Source organism: Homalodisca vitripennis, chromosome X, assembly GCF_021130785.1.
Source record: "Homalodisca vitripennis isolate AUS2020 chromosome X, UT_GWSS_2.1, whole genome shotgun sequence".
Taxonomy (NCBI): domain Eukaryota; kingdom Metazoa; phylum Arthropoda; class Insecta; order Hemiptera; family Cicadellidae; genus Homalodisca; species Homalodisca vitripennis.
The window spans coordinates 8,510,182-8,531,701 of NC_060215.1; the positions used below are offsets into that span (position 1 = coordinate 8,510,182).

At 35.3% G+C, this 21,520-nt stretch overlaps 3 protein-coding genes across 4 annotated transcripts in view; 2 read left to right on the forward strand and 1 right to left on the reverse strand.

Annotated features, from left to right (window-relative positions):
• Nucleotides 1–4,651, forward strand: part of LOC124368647 (phosphorylase b kinase gamma catalytic chain, skeletal muscle/heart isoform) — a 66,202-nt gene extending 61,551 nt beyond the window's left edge. For both annotated transcript variants that reach the window (XM_046825888.1, XM_046825889.1), the window contains exons 11-12: nt 3,191–3,348; nt 4,411–4,651. In XM_046825888.1, the coding sequence (XP_046681844.1) occupies nt 3,191–3,325 (135 nt within the window). In that variant the 3' untranslated portion in view covers nt 3,326–3,348; nt 4,411–4,651. The remainder of the gene's footprint in view (nt 1–3,190; nt 3,349–4,410) is intronic.
• Nucleotides 4,652–5,066: 415 nt separating this feature from the next.
• LOC124369349 lies at nt 5,067–7,565 on the forward strand. Its single transcript, XM_046827326.1, has 2 exons — nt 5,067–6,293; nt 6,618–7,565. The coding sequence occupies exons 1-2, from the start codon at nt 5,067–5,069 to the stop codon at nt 7,563–7,565; spliced, it is 2,175 nt and encodes a 724-aa protein (XP_046683282.1).
• Nucleotides 7,566–13,073: 5,508 nt separating this feature from the next.
• LOC124368648 (apolipoprotein D-like) overlaps nt 13,074–21,520 on the reverse strand; it is a 37,446-nt gene continuing 28,999 nt past the window's right edge. Inside the window, exons 4-5 of the mRNA XM_046825890.1 lie at nt 18,576–18,727; nt 13,074–13,547 (exon numbers count right to left, since the gene is read on the reverse strand). Coding sequence (XP_046681846.1) covers nt 13,245–13,547; nt 18,576–18,727 — 455 coding nt within the window. The 3' untranslated portion in view covers nt 13,074–13,244. The remainder of the gene's footprint in view (nt 13,548–18,575; nt 18,728–21,520) is intronic.

A 21,520-nucleotide genomic window follows, 5' to 3' on the forward strand; every position in this document is an offset into this window, starting at 1 on the left:
TACCCCATCATGTTGTTTACTGTTTTGTTCAGAAGGAAATGCTCTTTAATTTTATATGATAGTTATAACATTTTGTAACAGTGTGGACACTCCTCTTATGTGTAGCACCACAAAAAATTCATTTTATACAAAAGATAGCAAAATCCTGCATCTATAAGAATCACAAATAAAATTTATATCATTTGTACAATAAACATAATATCTCAAAATTAGTGAAAATTTTACTAAATTACCAAAGAGTGTGTATTTCCTTGAGAAATTAAATACTTCAATTACAATCGTCATAATTATTGTTTTAAATTGGATTACGGGAATCATTATGGTTCTACTGAGTAGTTTGTATTTTTCATTTTATTTTTACTGCTAAATTAGAATTTTGAAATTTGTCTGAAAAAAATGTACAATAAAAAAATATAATTCTCTGGAACAAGTTCAAAATTTATTGAACACATAATAAAAAATTAGTTACATTTATAGGGATTGAAAAATATATACAATTACATAGTTTTACCTTAATGCCGTAATGAACTTCCAGAACATTTTGTGGATTAATGACATTGGCCTGCATGAATAGTGTTATAAAAAATCAATAATCTCTTTAAAAAATTAATCAAGATCAACTTATTTTTATGTGTTGTGTAAGGTGCCTACTACATCACCTATGCAACAAGATGATGTAGCAGTTTACGATACAACCAGACATTATTAATTGGAGTCATTATGTGGGATTAATTATTGCCCACTTTTTATGCTTAATCGTTTTAAAGGTTAAAGATAATAGTAAGAGAAACTATAATTACTTCATTCCTTTGGCACTTGAAATATCGGAAGTTACGCATTATAATAGGTTCACATTTCATAACATATTTTAATTAAAATTCACAAAAAGCCATTGGTATAATGAGAAAATATTCTGGCTTATATATAAAGTAATTGACTTAAAACCTTTATTTTCTATATTTACGTCTGTATCGGAGAACATCTATTCATGGACGACAGCTGATCAGCATGAAGTTTAAAGTTTCAAATTTTATTTACTCATACATTGTACAAGATTGGCATTGACAGGATACCTGGTCATAAAGATTCCTATGAGTGAATTTTTATATTTTACTGTAGACACTTGCTGGGAAATGTATATGCATCACTTTGGTTTTATTATCATTTATAACCAAACCATTATCATGGTACCGTTTTATTGGTTTCAGGAAATCTGCATACATTTATGGAGAATACTCCCTTGAGACACACCAAACTTTAATAACTGTTTTAATAGAAATATCCTTGAGTTTTACTTTAATATTTCTACCATTGAAATAATCCCTGAACGGATCTTAAATATAACCTCTTCCTTCAAGCTTATCTAATGCCAAACAAATTTGTCTTACCTCACAGTGTTGAATGGCCTTGAAAAATCAAGAAAATCCACCATTACTTACTTTTTATGGCTTAATTCATTTTTTACATAATCACAGAAATCACTTAGTAGGTCATATTCATTTTGGCTTTTACTTATAACTTTGTTACATGCAAATGCTTAATCAAACTTTCAGCTACATATATTTCTAGAAGTTCTATAGAAGCAAGTAATGATATCAGGCGATAGTTCAAAAAGTCATAGTGGCTTCCCAATTTATAAATTGGTCTTACATTGGGTGGCACTCATTATTTTCATGCCCTTATTAATAAAATAGCACCATTTTGCCTAATATTCCAATATTATCATTTAAGTCAGGTACATTAATTTCATCTATTCCTGGGCCCGTTTCTGTTTCTGTTTTTAAAATCAAATTAACACTCTCTTCAGTAACTAATAGAAGGTGTATAGTTGCATTACACGATTTCAATTACTTTTTATCCAATTTTCTAAATTACAGCTTTATAGTTGAATATATGCTGTCCGTAAATAACTCACTAACTTGCCCAATTCTGCTAAGGTATATTTTCCCCCTAATATTGTTCAATAGTTCCATCTATAAATTTCAACTTATTTCTTCTTAAATTCTATATATTTCACTCCATGTCTTTTAATGTTATTTTGTTTGCAGTAAAAATAAGCTAATGGTGTTTCATTGTTGTAATCCTCATTTCTCTCTCAGTTTCATTTCTTACCGGCATGTACTGGTTTTTCAAATCTACATTTTTAGGATTTTTTTTATATCTCCTAGAAAATTCTAATGTGTAATAATCGTTTTAATTACATCTCCTGTGATCCAAGTTCTTTATGTTTACTTCATTTTTTACACTTTCTTACGTAAGTGCACCTATCATATGCTAATGCTATACAAATTTGTATCCAAACTTTTTACCTTTCATTTCTGAAACTCTGATCAATTTCTGTAAAAATTATATTTTCAAAAATTTATCCACGATTTATCCTGCTTCTTCGTACTTGCAAGCTTGGCGATGACAGTAGCGCGATTGTTTGTACGAGCTCTCAGCAGCCAATGAGCACATTCAGTATCATATTTGGTTCATGTTACACCAATCAACAATTCCTGTCTTAGCTATCTGACTTTTCATTTTAGGTAGGTGGTACAATTGATCCTTAATTTTGTCATAATGATCGGTTACGTAAGTCTGACTGGCTTTAATTTCCTGGCTATCATTTTTTAGTTGAGATCAATTCTCAGACCATTTAATTTTAAATTAACAGAAACAATATGTAATTGTTCCTTAAAATTATTATCCTTATTTAAATTATAATGAACATATATACATTTTATTTAAACAAAAAAAGACAACCATCACTATTTGATATTCAAGTTTTGTTAGAGTTGTCCACACAGACACACACATAGCTAAAACGTTTTCCTACCCGAAGGATAGTTGATTCCCTCACAACTATTGTTATTCCTGTGGAACTGAACTGAGTGGATCAATATAACATTATTATGTGCATCTTGTCTGTCTTCACTCCAAATTTGTTTTACAATTACTAATTTTGAGACAAAAAATAATTAGTTTTTTATTTAATAAGATATCATTGTCAAGCTCTAAACTACAAATTTTGTTAACATCAAAAGTCTACAACAAATTATAATTATCATTATAATTTTTTATACATAGGATAAATTGAATTGGATAGTTTTATTTAGCATTAAATTTACAGAGTGTTAATTGAAAAAACTGTAAGAATATGGTGTGTTTTAAATGGACTGATACCTTATACTGTACTTATGTTATGAAGGTGATAGACGCCTGTGCCTTCCGAGTGTATGGTCACTGGGTGAAGAAAGGAGAAGGGCAGAACCGAGCGGCTCTCTTTGAGAATACACCAAAAGTTGAACTCAAAAATCTCTATATGAGCAATCTGAGTCCTTAAAAATATATAATAAAACATTAAAGGTAAGGTTATAAAACAATAGTTAACACATTTATGACAACGTGTAGCCCATTTCTCGTATTTCCTTATTGCGTTTTTATTGTTTGCCTGTCTTGGTGGTTTGTTAAATGTAATCTCGCGCTTAACACATTGCGTGTGGCGTGGTCACTGGCAACCGACACAGTAGTGATGTGTGGCAGTTGCCGGTGACGGTGCCGCACCCACATTGTGTCAAATAAATACCTTAGACTATTGTGTACTCTATCGGGCACACGATTGCTTAATTTTTAAGGTAAATTAATTTTTAGGTGCCCCCTGGGGTACACGGAGAAACATTAAAAAACATATTGAAATACATTTTTTTTCGTGCTTATAAGCCTACATAAATTTCTCGTAATACTTTGATATTTAACATAAAAAAGAGATTACGGTTTTTTGCTATTATTATTTAAAAATTCGTCGAGAAATAAGCCTTTGTCGTGAATGTGTGGTAAGATGAGCTCAGTCAGTTATGTGTTATCGACAAATTCTACTCAGTTATTACAAAAAGTAAAATATTGACACAATATTATGGATTATGGCATCTTCCATAACCTAGCAAAAGTAAATACTATTTTAAAACAATTTTATAAAGAACTAGTATACTGGGTAAGAACTAAAGGTTCCTCATTCATATCTGACATTATGCATTTATGAGTGGCCACTACACGGCAGAATTCTGGAAACATGGTTACAAATGTTACAATCACCGTTATACTCTTGAAACGTGTTGCATTGTTTAAGAATACAAACTATATTTTTTTTTAAATTGATAAAGGAATTTTCCCTAAGAAAGTAACTGATGGTTAGCCTTTCAAGTTGTGTTGTGCAAGTGTGTGGAAACACTTAATATCAGTTGTAAGACATATATATATACCACAATAAATACAATGGCTTTTATATTGTCTCTTGTTAAATTAGTTGATGATGTCATCTAAATTCTTAAACTTAAGCTTGACTTTAAACACAAACAATCCACTAACAGTAACAACTGTAACAGAAGATAAGTGACGAGAGATGATCTGTAACTTTGTTATGTGTTACAGGTGGCCTACACTAGCGAAGCTCCTCTCCCCGACCTCATCTATGCCTGTGTTCTTAGCTTTCTCCACAATTACAATTATTTTAAAATAATGACTGATATCGTAAAGTTAGGGCATGTGTTGCCTATCCCGTGTTTGATACCTTAAAAACAAATTTTTGCGAAACATAGTTTTGAGATTACTAATTGCATGTGAACGTAAAATGTTATAGCATTGTGTAAATATATTAAGTTATTGATGATTATATTATGTGTTTCATTATTTTTACCTTTTCATATTGAAGACTGTTCTCTGTTCCTTACATATCCCACGAGTAGTTGTTAACAGTTAAGTTTGACACCAATACAATAGTTTGATAGCAATTTAGAATTGGGCATAAAATTTAAGTAGTTTAAAGTCCAAATCAGAATAAATAAATATTAGGTTTTATTATATTTCAAAATTAAAATATGATTGTCCATTTTTCTTTGAGTTCAAATCTAAACCTTGTTCTCTTAGTACAAGAAGCTTATAAATTGTACCTAGTCCTATAAGGACCTTGCGCTGCTTCCGGAGTGACAGGATATTCTGGATGGGTAAGGTTAGGGGGTAGGGGCCGTCTCCTATTGAGATCCATGAGGAAGAATTTAGGGCACTAATCTCAAGTGCAAAAGAAGGGGATGCCATCCATGGACCTGCTGTCATCTGAACTTGATAAAACCATCTCTGCCAACGACCTGATTCTGGTAATGGGAGACATCAATATAGATAACTTGATTCAAGACAACAAGAAAATCAAATTTGAGGAGATGCTCTATAGCCATGGACTGGCCAGACTTCCCCTTCCTCCAACAAGAATAACCAGCCATAGCCAAACCTCGATAGACTGCATCTGTACAAACACTAGAGAATCTGTAGTGTCCACTGAAGTTCTCAAAACTGGCCTATCAGACCATACTGCCCAGATATGCACAATCACAACAGAAATGGAAAGGTACTTAACAACTCAGTCCAAAAGAAGACACTTCAGTGAAAAAGCAATAGAAGAACTGAGACGTAGCCTACAGGAACAAGACTGGTCACACATCATACAGGCGGAGAGTGTTGAAACTGCTTACAATGCATTTAATGGAATCATTCACTCAACAATAAACGCAACATGCCCTCTGAAGACAGTCAAAGACAAAAGAAACCCCACCAAAAATATATGGGATGCCGAAAGCCAGACTCTAAAAAGGTCCTACTTAGAGGCACTCAACAGAGAACTCACCACTGGACACCCCGATGACAAAAGAGAAACAGCTCAAAGAAAAAAAGCCTATGATACAAAACTAAAAACCCTTTGGAAACAGCAAAACGCAGATTTTGTAGAAAGGTCAGAAAACAAGTCAAAGGCCATGTGGAGGGTAATAAATAATGAAAAAAAAGAAAAATCAACCAAGAGTCAACTGGAAGAACTGAAAATAGGAGAAGAACTCATACACTCGCCAACAAACATTGCCAATCATCTAAACAACTTCTTCGTTACAATAGCCGACAAAACTCTCTCCCAAAACCTAAATGGAAAACCTCCAACACCCATAACTGGACCAAACAGACAACCTCAGATACCACTACTAACTTTCGCAGGAACAAACGAACAAGAAATTGGAAAAATTATTGACACTCTAAAATCTAAAACTTCTGCCGGAGAGGACGAGATGTCATCAAAAATAATCAAAAAATGCAAAAAAGAAATTATCACACCACTCACAGATATAATAAACAAATCACTTACCCAAGGAACATTCCCTAGCCAACTAAAACTAGCAAAAGTCTACCCGAAGTACAAAGGGGGCCCAACAAATGAACCAAGCAGCTATCGGCCCATATCCCTCATTTCAACATTCTCAAAAATTTTAGAGCGGGTAGTACTGAATAGACTCCTAAATCACCTCAAACAGCATCATCTACTAACTCCTAAACAACATGGTTTTGTCAAAAATAGATCAACAACAACAGCAATAGTTCAATTAATAGAAACTATCATCAGTAATATGGAAGAAGGAAATATAACCACAAGCATCCTCCTAGATTTCAGCAAGGCTTTTGACTGTCTTGACCACAAACTAATAATAACAAAACTTCTATCACTTGGAATCAATGGCAAGGAACTGGAATGGTTTAGGAGCTACTTAAGTAACAGAAAACAACTGGTTGAAATCACCTACACATTAAACAACACAATCCAGAAAATTAAGTCCGAACAGCTTCTGGTGAATAGAGGAGTGCCTCAGGGCTCAGTTCTCGGCCCCGTCTTATATATATTACTAACCAACGACTTCCCAAGTTATCTTGAGAACTACTGTGAAATGGTTATGTACGCTGATGATACAGCCTTGATTGTAGCAAGCAAGAACAAAGACCAGCTAGATGTTGACTCGTACGTCACTTTTAATATGGCGAAACAATATTGCCTCTATAATGACTTGGTTCTAAATGCCTCCAAAACACAACAGATAATCAACACGCCCAGGCAAAACTACCATGAAGGCCTTCCAGAAGTAAACACAATAGACTCAGGAAAATATCTCGGCATAATCATAGACCAAAATCTATCCTGGGAACCCCATGTGAATAAACTCTGCAATAAACTAAGTAGTAGCCTCTATGTAGTAAGAAGAATAAAACAAATTACCAACCCTCAAGTAGCCATGACAGCATACTACTCGCTATTTGAGTCTCACATGAGATATGGTCTGATAGCCTGGGGAGGGACAACAGCCACAAACCTCCACAGAGTGCTTGTCATCCAGAAAAGAGCAGTCAGAACTTTGAAAGGCCTTGAACCACTGGACACATGCCGAGCAGCCTTCAAGGAACTGGGAATCCTGACCCTCATAGGACTCTACATTCAGGAAACAATCCTATACGCAATCAAGACAGGCCAAACAAGAACAGGAGACAGACACCCCTATCACACCAGACACGGAAGAAACTTCCTACTTGACCAGCACCACCTGAGCCTGACTGAGAAAAAACCATCCTACAGAGGAGCTTTATTCTTCAACACACTGCCCGACAGCTTAAGAAGGCTTCCAGAAAAGGAATTCATCCCCCCACTAAAAACCTGGTTTCTGCAACGTCCATTCTACACTATACAAGAATTTCTGCAGTGGAGGACTGGAACCCATAGCTAACAAACATACACTCCTACATAATTGTAACATAACCACGTGACCTTTACTCTGTTCTCTAGGAATATGAATAATAAAAAATTTCTGATTTCTGAGCTCTGAACCAACCTCCCCAGTCAAAGCAGGCAGGAGGTGGCACACCCTATGTTGAGGCTATCAAGAACCTCTGAGGTTAGGGAACGAATTCCACCAATTCCAGCAGACATCTCCAGCAGTAGACTAGACCTATTGAATTACCCTTGCACCCAAAAGTTTAGAAACATTTTCTAAATTCTTATTTCGTTCGTCATAACATCGGAAATAGAAATATATAAAACATTTGCCTGAATATAAAAACTCATTTGTACAATTTTGAGTTTTATGTAAGATACTGCTGTGTAAACAAAGAATGATATAAGAAAAATAATTATTGGGTAATCTTAATTTTGATGTAGCTATCCACACTCAAGGTATCCATAGTCCTTTCTTCTTTGTTTGAAAGTTATTTTTGACGATGGATGTATCCATAGTTATTACACACATGGTAAAACACGTTTCATCCTCAGTACATTTCACAATGTATATGTACTTAACATAAAAGAATTATGTAAATATTGCAAATTGGTAAATAATTACTGTATGTTAAGTGAAATGTACTGAGGGTGAAGTCCTCTGTCACTTTGCACAAACAAATACTGACCAGTAATTGATGACCTCGATGCTACATTCTTTTACATAGTTTCAACTTGGTTTGTGGTAATTTCTACTCCAAATTGATTTTGATGTAAAAACCTGTGGATTTGCAGGTCCTGAAGCATCTATGATCCTATTTTATACTGTAGCCATTCGTTTTCGAGGTCATGAATGAATGTCTCCATGTATATGAGTCGAGTCATCCCTATGTCCACAAAAAAGTATGTATCCTTTTTTTTAAATTTTGGTTACTCCAACATATCTATTTTTATCGTATCAGTGGGCCCTTTCCTGTTCATTCGGATTGTGGCAGTGTAGTATATGCCCAGACTAAGTAGTTTTTAGGCAAGAGAGATTGAGACAAAAAAATTGACTGTGAAAACGTGAAATCTTCTATTCAAGTAGTTGCAAAACGTCTGCAGTTCAACCAAGTTTCAACTTGGTTTGTGGTAATTTCTACTCCAAATTGATTTTGATGTAAAAACCTGTGGATTTGCAGGTCCTGAAGCATCTATGATCCTATTTTATACTGTAGCCATTCGTTTTCGAGGTCATGAATGAATGTCTCCATGTATTTGAGTCGAGTCATCCCTATGTCCACAAAAAAGTATGTATCCTTTTTTTTAAATTTTGGTTACTCCAACATATCTATTTTTATCGTATCAGTGGGCCCTTTCCTGTTCATTCGGATTGTGGCAGTGTAGTATATGCCCAGACTAAGTAGTTTTTAGGCAAGAGAGATTGAGACAAAAAAATTGACTGTGAAAACGTGAAATCTTCTATTCAAGTAGTTGCAAAACGTCTGCAGTTTTTCACAACTGTGAATCCTAAACATGAACCTGCAGAAGAGGTCAGATTGCACATCTCAAAACATAGTAGTACTGATTGTATTGTATCACTGAACAATGGCAAGTGTCCAGAAAAATCCTGTTCCTTCAGTGCCAGAAACAAACTTGAAACAGAGAAATATTTATAGCATGAAAATTGTTGTGCTAAGTACAGTGAAAACCAGACAGACAAACTTTTAATTAATTTTTACCAAAGGAACCGATTTCTTCAGGTGTACTCTCTTACATGGCTTAAAAGTAGGTATCTCCAAGGGTCGGAATAGTATGTGGACACTTCCACTGTTAAGGATTATTAGGGTTAAAATACTTAAGACATACTTCATATTTTTAGTTTTTGCCAGCTATTGAATAGTTTGCCACACTGCGTTGCTGCTATATTCTCATCACCCTACTCATCTAAATGTTTACTCGTGTCTATGGATCACTCCTGATCAGCCTAGTTTTGATGTTCTTGTCAATGCTGTGTAGTTTTTATTGCCAGTATTTATTGTAGCTTGATTAGTCACATTATTGATGTAACACTAGTCACTACCAGCACCGCAGTGAGGAGTGGGGCTAAAGTTTAAAACTGTGTTTATAAATAGGAAATGTTTTCAAACCGATACATTTTTCACTCCAAAAACTTAAACTTTGGTGTCACAATGCTAAAGTATTGTTAAAACTACAACTATCTGTTAATACTAATTGTTTATAATTTATATTAAGGATGGGTTTCCCATAAGATACAATACAATACAAAGCGGAGCCTCAGATGCACGACTAGCAGCTAACTAGCGTGTTCTTAGAAGCTTGGTCTTATACAAACGCCAATTCAGATTTAAGTTGGCATCTCTCACAAAAATTAAACTGCAAAAAATGAAATAATAGATTAGTTGCATGTAATTTTTTGAAGTAAATTTATTTCTAATCAATTGCGAAAGAGTAGTTATTTCTTTTATTTATGTAAATTTATATGTAGGATAAAATACACCAACCTGAAATATCCTGCTCTACCAGTAACGGAAGTCTTGTTATGTAAACATGCCAAGGAGGAACTTCTGTTTTTGCTATAGCATTTATGTGTATAGAGTTGGAGGGGGAGCGTTCAGGTTTGTGTGAGATGTGGCAATGGACTATTTTGCCAAAGGCACCAGACTAGCTTACAGCCCTGAATCTGGTTGACGGTCCTAATAACTAATCTCAAAGAGTCGTTAGGTTGGGATTATCTTTGAGTTATCCTACAATCAATGCTTAAGATTCTATAAAGTGGTTTTAATACATGAGTGGATGTTCTTGACCTGTTTGCCTTGTCTGCGTTCATAGCAGGCTCAGTCATGTAAACATTGATTGATAATCATGTAAAGTGTAAACTGTTAAAAATACTAATACTATGTGATTGCAGACATTTCAACAAAAGTTAATGTCGGTTCAAACACAACATTGTGAATTATTTTCACTCAAGAGAAGGATTTGAAGATTCCAACAAATTGTTTATTCAAATACATAATAAATAAATTTCTTTATTGCCGTAATAACAATTTTTACAACATTGCATGGCACGCGTCAAGTCATGTAGATATTTAAATAAAATAATATTGTAGTGTTTACAAAGTTATATGTAAAACTAAGCAAATAAAAGAAAGCACTTAAAATTTTAATTCTCAAATAAAACAAAACTTAAATAGAGAGAACATTATGGCTTATCATGTAGGCCTAAAGCCTGGCACCCCCCACTCAACGGTTGTACCAACTAACCTCCCCGGTCCACGAACTCGCCGACGGAGTAAAAGGCCCCTTGCACCAATAGGTTCCTTAGCTTCCTCTTAAACAGTGGTTGCCCATTTTCAGCCTGTAGGTCAAGAGGCAACTTGTTGATAAGTTTGGCCCCGACCTCAGATGGCAGGGCTTCGAAAGCCCGAAGCCTGTGCTGCGCTGGTCTTAATGCATCCCTCCCTCTAGTGTTGTAGTCATGGATGTCTCTGCCCCGCGTCACTTCACATTTGTAACGACAGTACAGGACAGTCTCGTACATGTAGAGGGATGGGAGCGTTAACAAATCGAGACTTTTGAAGTGCTCCCTGCAGGATTCTCTCATTCCTATTTTAGAGATGATTCGGATTGCTTTCTTCTGCAGGACAAAGCACCTTTGGAAGTGGGTGTTTGCGCATCCTCCCCACAACGTTATGCCATAAGACATGTGTGGGTACACAAGGCCATAATAGGCCATTTTTAGAATAGAAATTGCACAAAATTCTGCTAACTTTCTCAGAGCAAAGATGCCCGAGGACATTTTGGCGCAGACTGCGTCTACATGATTGTCCCACGTTAGACTTTTGTCAATGTGGATTCCTAAGAATTTAATGCTGTTTAGTTCTTCAATGACTGTGTCATTTAGCACAACTGATGGGCCACAATCATGGGACACTCTTCGCCCTGAGAAATAGATGAAATTGGATTTTGAATCATTTGTCTGCAGATTTACCTTAGATAAGAACTGCAGACAAGAATTTGCACTTACAAAACATTCCACTTCCAATGAGGCCCTGCATTTACTCTGAAAACAGAGAGTTGTGTCATCTGCGTACTGAATCATTTGGCCAGTTGATATGGATGACCTGAGGTCATTAACATAAATTAAAAAAAGAGCTGGGCCGAGAATTGATCCCTGTGGGACCCCATATTTTACGAGGGCGTTGTTTGATGAAACGCCATTTATATGGACTTTTTGCAGGCGGGAACTCAGGTACGACTCAAGCCATGAGAGTGGTGTACCTCGTATCCCACAGTCATGTAGTTTTGAAATGAGAGTCTGGTGGTCCACACAGTCAAACGCCTTAGACAGGTCAAGAAATACGCTAAGCGTAGGTATTTGCCTGTCCAAGCCCTTCACAACAATGTCGATCAGTTTAGTGACTGCATCAATTGTCGATATTCCCTTCCGGAAACCAAACTGTTCCTTACAGAGAATATCATGCACGTCCAGAAAGGAAAGCATTCTAATGAGAAATAACTTCTCAAATATTTTGCTGATTGTTGGAAGAATGGCAATGGGCCTGTAATTGCTTGGAGATTTTGAATCGCCTTTTTTGAAGAGTGGAATGATTTTTGCATTTTTTAGGCCGTTTGGAAATTGCCCAGTTTGGAAAGAAAAATTAATCATTCTGGCCAATGGTTTCAAGATTGTGTGGAAACACTGTTTAAGAAGCCACCCCGACAACCCATAAACATCCCTAGAATGCTTGGCCTTTAAGTCCCGGATCACCGCAGCCACCTCACCCTCTGTAACAGGTGTTAACATCATCGACGCTGCTGGGCTGCATGACCCCCTGCTGCTGTCAGAACTTGACAATGGCACATTGCCACTCTTCACCGCCACATCTACAAAAAATTTGTTTAACATGTCCGCAATCAAGAAGGGGTCTCTAATGGCATTTCCTTCAAATATCAGCTCTGAAGGAGAGACTGGGTTTCTGTATTTACTTTGTTTGTTAATTATATACCAAGCGGTTTTTGATATATTATTAGAATGTCTCAGTTTTTTGTTTACATCATATGCCTTAGCTGCCTTTATTACTTTTTTGTAGATTTTTTTATAATTTTTAAAGAATGTTTGGAAATGCTCATCTGTTGTTCTTCTTGAAATTTGGTAATATTCTTTTAAATTTGCCCTAGAGACTAATATTCCGGTAGTAATCCAACTACTTTGACAATTTTTATGTTTTTGAACAGTTTTTTTCTGGGGACATGCAACATCTAGATAATAGTTTAATACCCTATTAAACGATATAAACATGTCGTCAGCTCCAGAACAACCATCAAGACAGTCCCAAGTTTCTTTTTCTAATAGCTTACAGAAAGCAGCAATATTCTCAGGTCGAGTAGCTCGGGAGACGACTGTCTGTGGCGGGAGAGTAGCAGGCGCAAAATCCGTCAAAGTGACCAGCTGCGCATCATGATCCGAGATGGCTGTGACAATCAGGGACACCGCCACAGATGGCATATTGGTGATGGCACATTTTATTAATTAATACTACCTGCAATAAAAATGCGTTCTCAATTACATCTAAATGCTTTGGTTCATAGTTAAAAGTAAATACAAAAATACACACATTTTATTTTAAATTAGGTACACAATTAATTTTTAATATTTATGTATTGAGCAATAGTAAAATCACAGTTAAGCTTAAGGTAGCCACTCTACATCTGCAGCGTCTTGGTTCTCTATAATTTCCTCTCGTGTTGATCGCTTCTCGTCAGAAGCTACTGTGTTGTAGATCTTCTTGGCCCCCTCGGCCACAACCTCCACACCATCTCCCAGTTTCTCCCCTGCCTTACGCACTACGCCAGCGATGTTCTGGGGACTGAACGTCTCATCGTCAATATTGATGTCCACTTTAGTCTTGTCTTGCTCCCCTGGGCAGTTGGCTTGATCAATCACACTCAGATCGTATGGGTCGACTCCGAATGCGCTCAGTTTACCTCTGACCTGTAACATTTCAGATGTGTTATAATTGTAAAACTTAAAGCAAATATTTATACAGGAAGAATTAAATTAAGGTGGTGCATTCAATTTCCGACTTGGGACCTACTTTTTGTGGCAAATTTATAACCCTTTAAGATTACTTTCTTAAACACAGAAGAAGTAGACAAATATTTTACAAGTCCAGGTGAAATTGCAGGCATTTTAAGTATGAAAGTACTCGGGCTCAAATAAAAATGGCTGAAGATTAAAAAGTTACATTCTATGATGCTCCTGGAAGTAAAAAACTTTTTGATGTGATTAAAAAATGTTATATATATTAAAAAATATAATTTCCTTAATCCATATTTAAATAAAATTTCCCTCACTCCCTTAAGCTAAAACTCAAGTGCATATTATAAAAAATTCAAATTTTTATCTTTAGCGGTTTTTTGTGCCTGTTTACACGAAGTTATAAAACCACTTTTTCTACTTGTCAGAGTTTACTAGATTGTAAAATTTTGTTCTTATCAATTCTTTTATAATTGAATATATACTGTATAAGGGTATACCTAAAAGAAATCAGAATTATTTATTTAAATCTATACATTTTGTAGTTTTTTTACCATATCCCCTTTAAAATGTATATTCTCCTATACATTTGTCTAATTATGATTTCATTGTTATTTTATATTTAATTTTAATAATGCCCAACAGCTCCCCTTCAGCTTTTTTTCTCAATCTCATCAATGTCAAAATTGCCTTACAGCTGTGTGTGCATATGCATTGTCATGCTAGAAAACCAGTCTCCTGTTGACAAATTGAATCTTTTTTGATGAACACTTGTGTAATCATCTTACAAATTCTCAAGTGAAAAGCTTCATTAAAAGCTTCATCTTGTGGAACAAACTGAATGTACTACGTCCTTTTGTATCCATTCCGTTTAAATAGCAGTCATATTCGTGTTTTGATCATGTATATTTTCCGAGGTAATATTTTCTAATATGCGATAAAATAAGGCAGACCGCAACGTAGTGAAACACGTTCTCATTTTCATGCATGTTGCACAATGAACAAGCAAAGTTTCCTTCCTGCAACCATGGCATGTAATAGAGGTCAACAAGTTCGGCTCTGGCCTGTATTGCCCATGATATAATACTGATATCTGTGTTATCAATGAGGAATGACCTGTTGCCAAGGTCAATGTTGAGGGTCACGTACTGCGAGTGGTACACTCTTCACTCTGCCTATACAGTCAGCGTGCCATGCGATTCGCAACCCCTCCAACACGCTCCTCAGCTGATCCGCCACTCTCTCCCTCTCATCTATCCTGAGGCCCATCTGTGTGGAAAAACTACGGGTCAGCCCTACCCTGCACCACACACTAGCAGACGTGTCATTGTTCAGGTGATTTGTAGTCTGTAACATCCGTGTCGATACTCCCAAACACAATAACTTGTATATTAACGATTTTCTGTCAATAAAATTGAATGCAGAGGTGAAGTCCACAAAAAAACAATACAAATACAATTTTCCTGAATCTATCGCTAAACTTAAACTTATCATACATGTTCAATTAAATATGTTGTCAATTGTGGAATAACCCTTTCTAAAACCAGCTTGAAATTCGGTAATAATCTTTTTTTCCTCAATCCAATTATATAACCTGTTATTCAACATACCAGTAAACAATTTAGCAATACAATCAATAAACGAGAGACCACGGTAATTTGTTGCCACATTTGGGCTTTCTTTTTTATGTAACGGGTAAACTATGGATTTTTTGAAATTTTCTGGTATAATGCCATATTTTTGTAAATTTTGTTATAAATTGTTAGTAATGTGGTAAGTAAGGAATTTGGAGCATTTTTGAAAAATTTATAGGGAACTCTGTCAAAGCCTGGGGCTTTACCAGACTTAACTTTTAATAATACAGTTTTTAATTCAATTTCAGAGAATTCCGTGTCCAAATAAAAATCTGCTACTGCCGGCTCCGCATAGCTGGCACCACTTGCTAGTAGTGGAGGGTTCAATAGATTTTCGAAGTGCTTTATCCATTCTTCAGGTGTAATATTCCCTATATCCTTATTAGAATGTCTTTTAAAATGATTGATCGCCCGCCAATAGTTCCTTGTATCTCTGACTTGGTTTAGATTTTGAACGACTATTATAATATCCAATTTTTTTGTCCCTTCACATAATTTTGTAAAGTTTATTTGCTTCCAAATATTTCATTCTGACGCTGCTAGAGTTTGTTCTGTGAAAAATATTGAGTAATATTAATAATCAAACCAAAGCTGTTTGTTCTTTAAATAATTCTTCCGATTATGTATTAATTTGAAATTTGCTGCATTAATTATGCTTTTACCCTACGTACATTTTCTTGGTTGTCATTACTCAACTCATAATCTATAAACACACTATTTATTTTATTAACATAAGTTCTACTATCGTTATATGTCCATTTCAATTTAGGTAACAATGGTAGCGGTCTTTCCCTCTCCCCTCTTCCCTCAACGGCAAGGTCACTCACTTCCAAAGTTACTTCGATTGGCAAATGGTCAGAACCGGGGTGGGAAACCATTTGAAAGTCACGGACGAGGTGTAAACAGTCTATTGACACTGCCACCAAGCCAATAACAGAGCAGCCCATAGCCAATTTAAACTATAGTTTTTAACACCACTTTAATTTGATTTTAAACAGATTTTGTTTATTTGCTGCGGCTGGCGCCTGCTTGAATCGTGCGAACTATCAGACTGTCGAGGGCGGTGTTGCGACGATCGTGTGCAGTCCACTCGTGACCTTAAGTGCAAGAGGAAGCAGTAAATTATATATTGTTTTAATATATTGGATCATTTAACATAAGCTTTTTCATACGAGCTTTAGGCCTCCAATAATGGTGGTTTAGTAATAAATAATATAACTTTAAAAATTGCAGTTTAGTAGTAAAGCACCAAAACCAGTTCCTTCTTTCATGGTTACAAACACAAAACTTGGTTATTGCTTGTAAATAATTTGTTTTATACGTCTGGATGTAGAAAGAAACAAGCTTAAGTTTAATGCAACTCCCATCATTTTAGCTTTATCAGTTAGTTTGTGGTTAATGTTCAAACTCGGGTATCTATTCTTTTTTAACCTAGAGTAGGCAGGTGTTTTCCAACCAGACAGTTTGTAATTTATGATCTTAGTATTATTGAAAAACAATATTTGTATTGCTTTAAACTGATTTTAAAAACTCTATATTCTTTTTGCGATTAGTTGTTCTTTCTAGCTTTCGTCACAATTTTGCGAGAGCTTATCTCTGCTCGTTTTGCAAAATGCAGAAAATGTGATCACAGCTTAAACCCTACATGTAGTTAGGACTAAACAAGACAGCTACAGGGATTTGCACCAAGCACAACACCAGAAAATCAACAAATTTTGTACTGCTAATTTAACACTTAAGTTTTCATGAAAACCCCCCCAGTTATAAAATAACTTTGTTTTATATCAATACGTCCAACCACCTTAAGAAAGAAAATTGACAGCGCTTTAATATGAAACCGACAGCATAGCTGGACGTTTCTACACGGAGAAAGTATTTTTAGATAGAGCCATTGACTAAAGAAGACATGAAGAGTAATTTACAAACACTGACTAATTACTACACTTTTCCTGTAACAAACACATATTTTGACTTATTTATATTCTTCATGAATATGTACAATAAAGAATCTGAATCTTATTTAAATTTTGTTTCAGTTCCATTTTATAAAAAATGAACCCGTTTATATATATATTAAAGTGTTTAATTTCAAGCCATTTGCAATGAACCAGTTATATACTTTTTTAAAGTCATATTTGCAGACATTTCCAAGCTTAGTGAGCTTTACTCAGATAAGATAAGTAAGTGTATTATCATCTGCAAAGAGAATTATATTTTAGTCAATCATACTCCTTGGGAGATCTTTCTATATATAAAGGAAGAACAGAGGCACAAAGATATACTCGACTGAACACTGTAATTGTCTGTAAAGATTAATTAACTGTAAATGTACTCGACACATTGTCTTCAGTCCTAAGTTAGGATCTGAACTAATCCTGGCACTTTCCTCTTAGTCCATAAAGTCCATTTTATACAGCAATACTACACGATCAACACAATTAAAAGCATGACATGACCTCTGCAATCCAGTTGAGAGTAATAAGTAAATAAATGTATAAATAACTGCTTTTAAATACACCCTTGTGAGATCTAAATTGGCTATCGTCTTACAACCTGAACAAGCATTTACTTTTCGAATAATTTTTTTAAAATTAGGCAGGGAGGGATTGGTCTCTAATTTGTCACCTGTGTATCATTTGGTTTTTTAAATTTGTAAAGCTACAATACTTTTTGAAATTATACTTTTTCAAAAGACTGGTTTACTAAATTGGCAAGAACTCTAGCCAATAAGTGAATAAGTGAGAGGATGCCTTAACACTTATTGGGATCCCAATCTATTTCACAGATTTTTTAACAGTAAGAACATCATATACTTCTTGTGGGTTGGCAGGACAAATAAATATTGTTTTAGTTTGGATTTTGATTAAGTTTTATGAAGATTTTACTGGATCAGTGACAAGGCTAAGATTTTCTGTGATATTTGTACTTAATTACTAGTATTTGTGATGTCATCTGGCTCCTTGATTTTTCTACCTCTGTCCTCGAGAGTGGTGTTTTCTCTGAACTTGGATGTATATCTTCCTGTTGCATGGCAGATTTCATGCATTGTTCATGTACTAATCGATCACCGAACGTTTAACCATCTGAATTACCTTTCTCAAGATGCTGCAGTAAAGCTTATAGTGGGCAGTAAACGCCAATAACACTACTGCAGGAACGATCGGCGCTTTATTCCATATGAGACTTTGACCGACTGTGGACCACTCGTTGAAATTTAGTGTTCCTTTACAAAAACAGTTAGTAAAGGAAAAAATTTTGAAAATGAAAAATCTGTCTCATTTATACTATGTAACTGGAAATTTTTGTACAAAAATTTATCTAAAAGTAGACAAATAACAATGAAACTTACCTTATCAAGGAACATTTTGTCCAAAGTCTTCTGACGGGATAGAATGGTAGCAGACTCTCTATGAGCAAAGGCCAATTTTTGGCAAGTGAAAATGGCCCCAAATGTATCATAATCCGTAGCAAATACGGTGTAGGATGCACTGCCAGCCACACCTATACAACAGAAGTATAAAAATATGAAGTTGTCCATGATTCTTTTTTGTACCTCGCAAAGCTCTTGTTCCATTGATTACTGATAGAAAACTGGATAACTAGTACATCTTGTGGAACTGTTCTGATTATATTTGTATCCTAATATTAGATGCAAACATTATAGGGATTCTGAAACCAAATATTTTTGCTGAAATAGAATAGTTATTTTTATTTAGATAAAATAATTAACCTTTCTTTTAATTTTTTATTTTCATGCCATTGAATAATGAAGAAGAATATTTACCACTTATAATGAGAAAGTCCCACTGTGGGTTTTAAATTTACTGTTCAAATTAAATACCTTAATTTGTTTATTAATTATTAACATATAATTGAAGGGCTAAGTGGAAGAAGGAGGTATGTAACATTTTTTCAAAATTTGAGTTTTCATCATGGATGAAGGTGTTATGTGTTAAACTAACATATGGCACTGACACTAGCGCTCCTAGATGCTTTGCAAAGGAAATAAACACTTGATGAAGGAGGTATGTTACACACTGAACTCTGAAGTATAATGGAAGAAGAATTTATGTTACAAAATTAATCCAAGCCTTGGAGGAAGAAAGAGGTATGAAAAAATTTTTGTTCATATACCTCCTTCTTCCAGTGTAGTACCTCTATGTCTTGGAACATAGCTCCTTCATCCATTAAAAACCTTATGAAATATTACCAAAGAAGAAAGAGGTATGAAACAATCATGTGCACACACCTCCATCTTCCATTACAATGTTGAACAAGTATGTAACATACCTCCTTCATGCACTAAAACAGCTGAGGAGTATCAGCCTCATGTTAATGAACCTAGTGAATCTGACTTTGAAATAGTTGAAGAGTTCAACCAAGGAAAATGCCCTCAAACGGTAAGTGACAGAAGCAGTGACCTAAATAGTGGGACCAAGTGAGGAGGAAGAGGGCTTTACTGGAATTAGAACATTGCAAGTAAACTGCTTTAACCAAGACTTTGTACATCAGCCTATGGCCACATCACAAGTAAATGAACAACCCCAAGAAAACATATTGATATATCAAATGGATGATCCACAACCCCAAGAAAACGTCTCTATCCCCCAGATGGATGATCCAAACTCTTTACCTCCAGGCAGAAAGAAAAAGAAAGTATTTTCTTCTAAACTAAAAGTTTCTAGAAAGCGTCAGAGAAATCCCAATGAATGGAAAAAGCGTAAAGCTGCCATTGATCGCCAAAAAGGCGAGGCTTATCAGTCTTACAAAGGAGAAGCTAAAGCTGAAAAATCTATTGTTATGGAAAATTTGTGTCCTGAAAAATGTCGTTTAAAATGCAGCATGCGATTTACCATTGATAATCGACAGTTCATCTTTCCTTCATTTTACAAACTTGATGTCAATGCAAAAATGCATTATTGTTCAATTGCCTAAAAATGACTCCTACTAAGAGGAAAAGAAAAGGTGCAGATAAACACAAAGCAGCTTCATTTAAATATGTTATTACTCTTGAAGGTAAGCAAACTGTTGTTTGCAAAAATGCATTTGTTTCGCTGTTTTGTGTGAGCAAAAAGAAAATTGATCTTGTTCAAAAGTCCATTAAAGACGGGAACTGTGGTGCCAATCCAGACAGAAGAGGCCAGCACAATAACAGACCTAACAAGACACCTGATACAGTTAGGGAATACATTAAGCAGCATATTGAAAAGTTCCCTGCTGAAGAATCGCATTATTCACGAACATCAAACATCTATAAGAAATATCTCTCTCCACTACTTTCAGTTTCAAAGATGCATAAACTTTATCTTGAACAGTGCTCTGAAGAAGACTTGGATGATGCTTTCCGCGTTAAGGAATGTACTTACCGTAAAGTGTTTGAAACAGAATACAATCTCTCTTTTGGTTACCCTAAGAGTGATACGTGTAGTACCTGTGATGCTAATTCAGCAGATGAAGAGCATGTTATTAACTATCATGCTGCATTTGATGCATTGAGATCTGATAGAGAAAAGGCTAAAAACTTGGAGAATATAGCATTTCTCACCATTGACTTGCAACAGACCATGCCGCTTCCCCGACTCAGTACATATAAGGCGTTTTATTTGCGACAAATGTGGCTGTACAACTTTGGCCTACATATAGTAACCAAAGAGGTTGACAAAGCCCTCTTCTGTACATGGACAGAAGACCAAGCATCAAGAGGCAGCAGTGAGATACTAAGCTGTCTACTAACAGCTCTGGAAGTCGAAGAGTCTCTAAGAAACAAAGACCATCTGGTTATATGGTCAGACTCTTGTTCAGGTCAAAACAAGAATTTCCTCTTAATTTGTCTTTACCAATATCTAGTACACAAGCGTCAATTTAAAACAATTGACCACAAATTCCCAGAGGTAGGTCATACATACCTAGATTCTGACAGAGATTTCGGCCGTATTGAGAAAAATTTAAGAAAACATCAGAACATATACTCTTCTGAGGAGTACAGGGAAATTATTGTAAAATCCAGTAGGAAGAATAAAGTCATTGACATGACATATCATTTTAGAGATACTAATACCTTGATGACCAATATGAAACTATACAACAGAAAAAAAGATATGGGGAACAGCCAAGTACATTTCAGAGACCATATAAAGTGGCTCCGTGTTGATGAGTACGGCTATTACCAGTTCAAGACTTGTTATGATGAATTTACTCCATTCAGAAAAGTAAACATTTTTCATTCCTTGAAAAGTGTGCCTAAACTGGAAGAAGAAGTCTCTATTCATAGGCGAATTGCAATAAAACTCTTAA

Bases quoted from the DNA above. Each gene is read 5' to 3' on its own strand.
- LOC124369349 (XM_046827326.1), top strand. From the start codon at position 5,067: ATGCCATCCATGGACCTGCTGTCATCTGAACTTGATAAAACCATCTCT. The intron at 6,294-6,617 runs GTAGTACTGAAT...AACACAATCCAG, and splicing joins TCTCAAAAATTTTAGAGCGG to AAAATTAAGTCCGAACAGCT.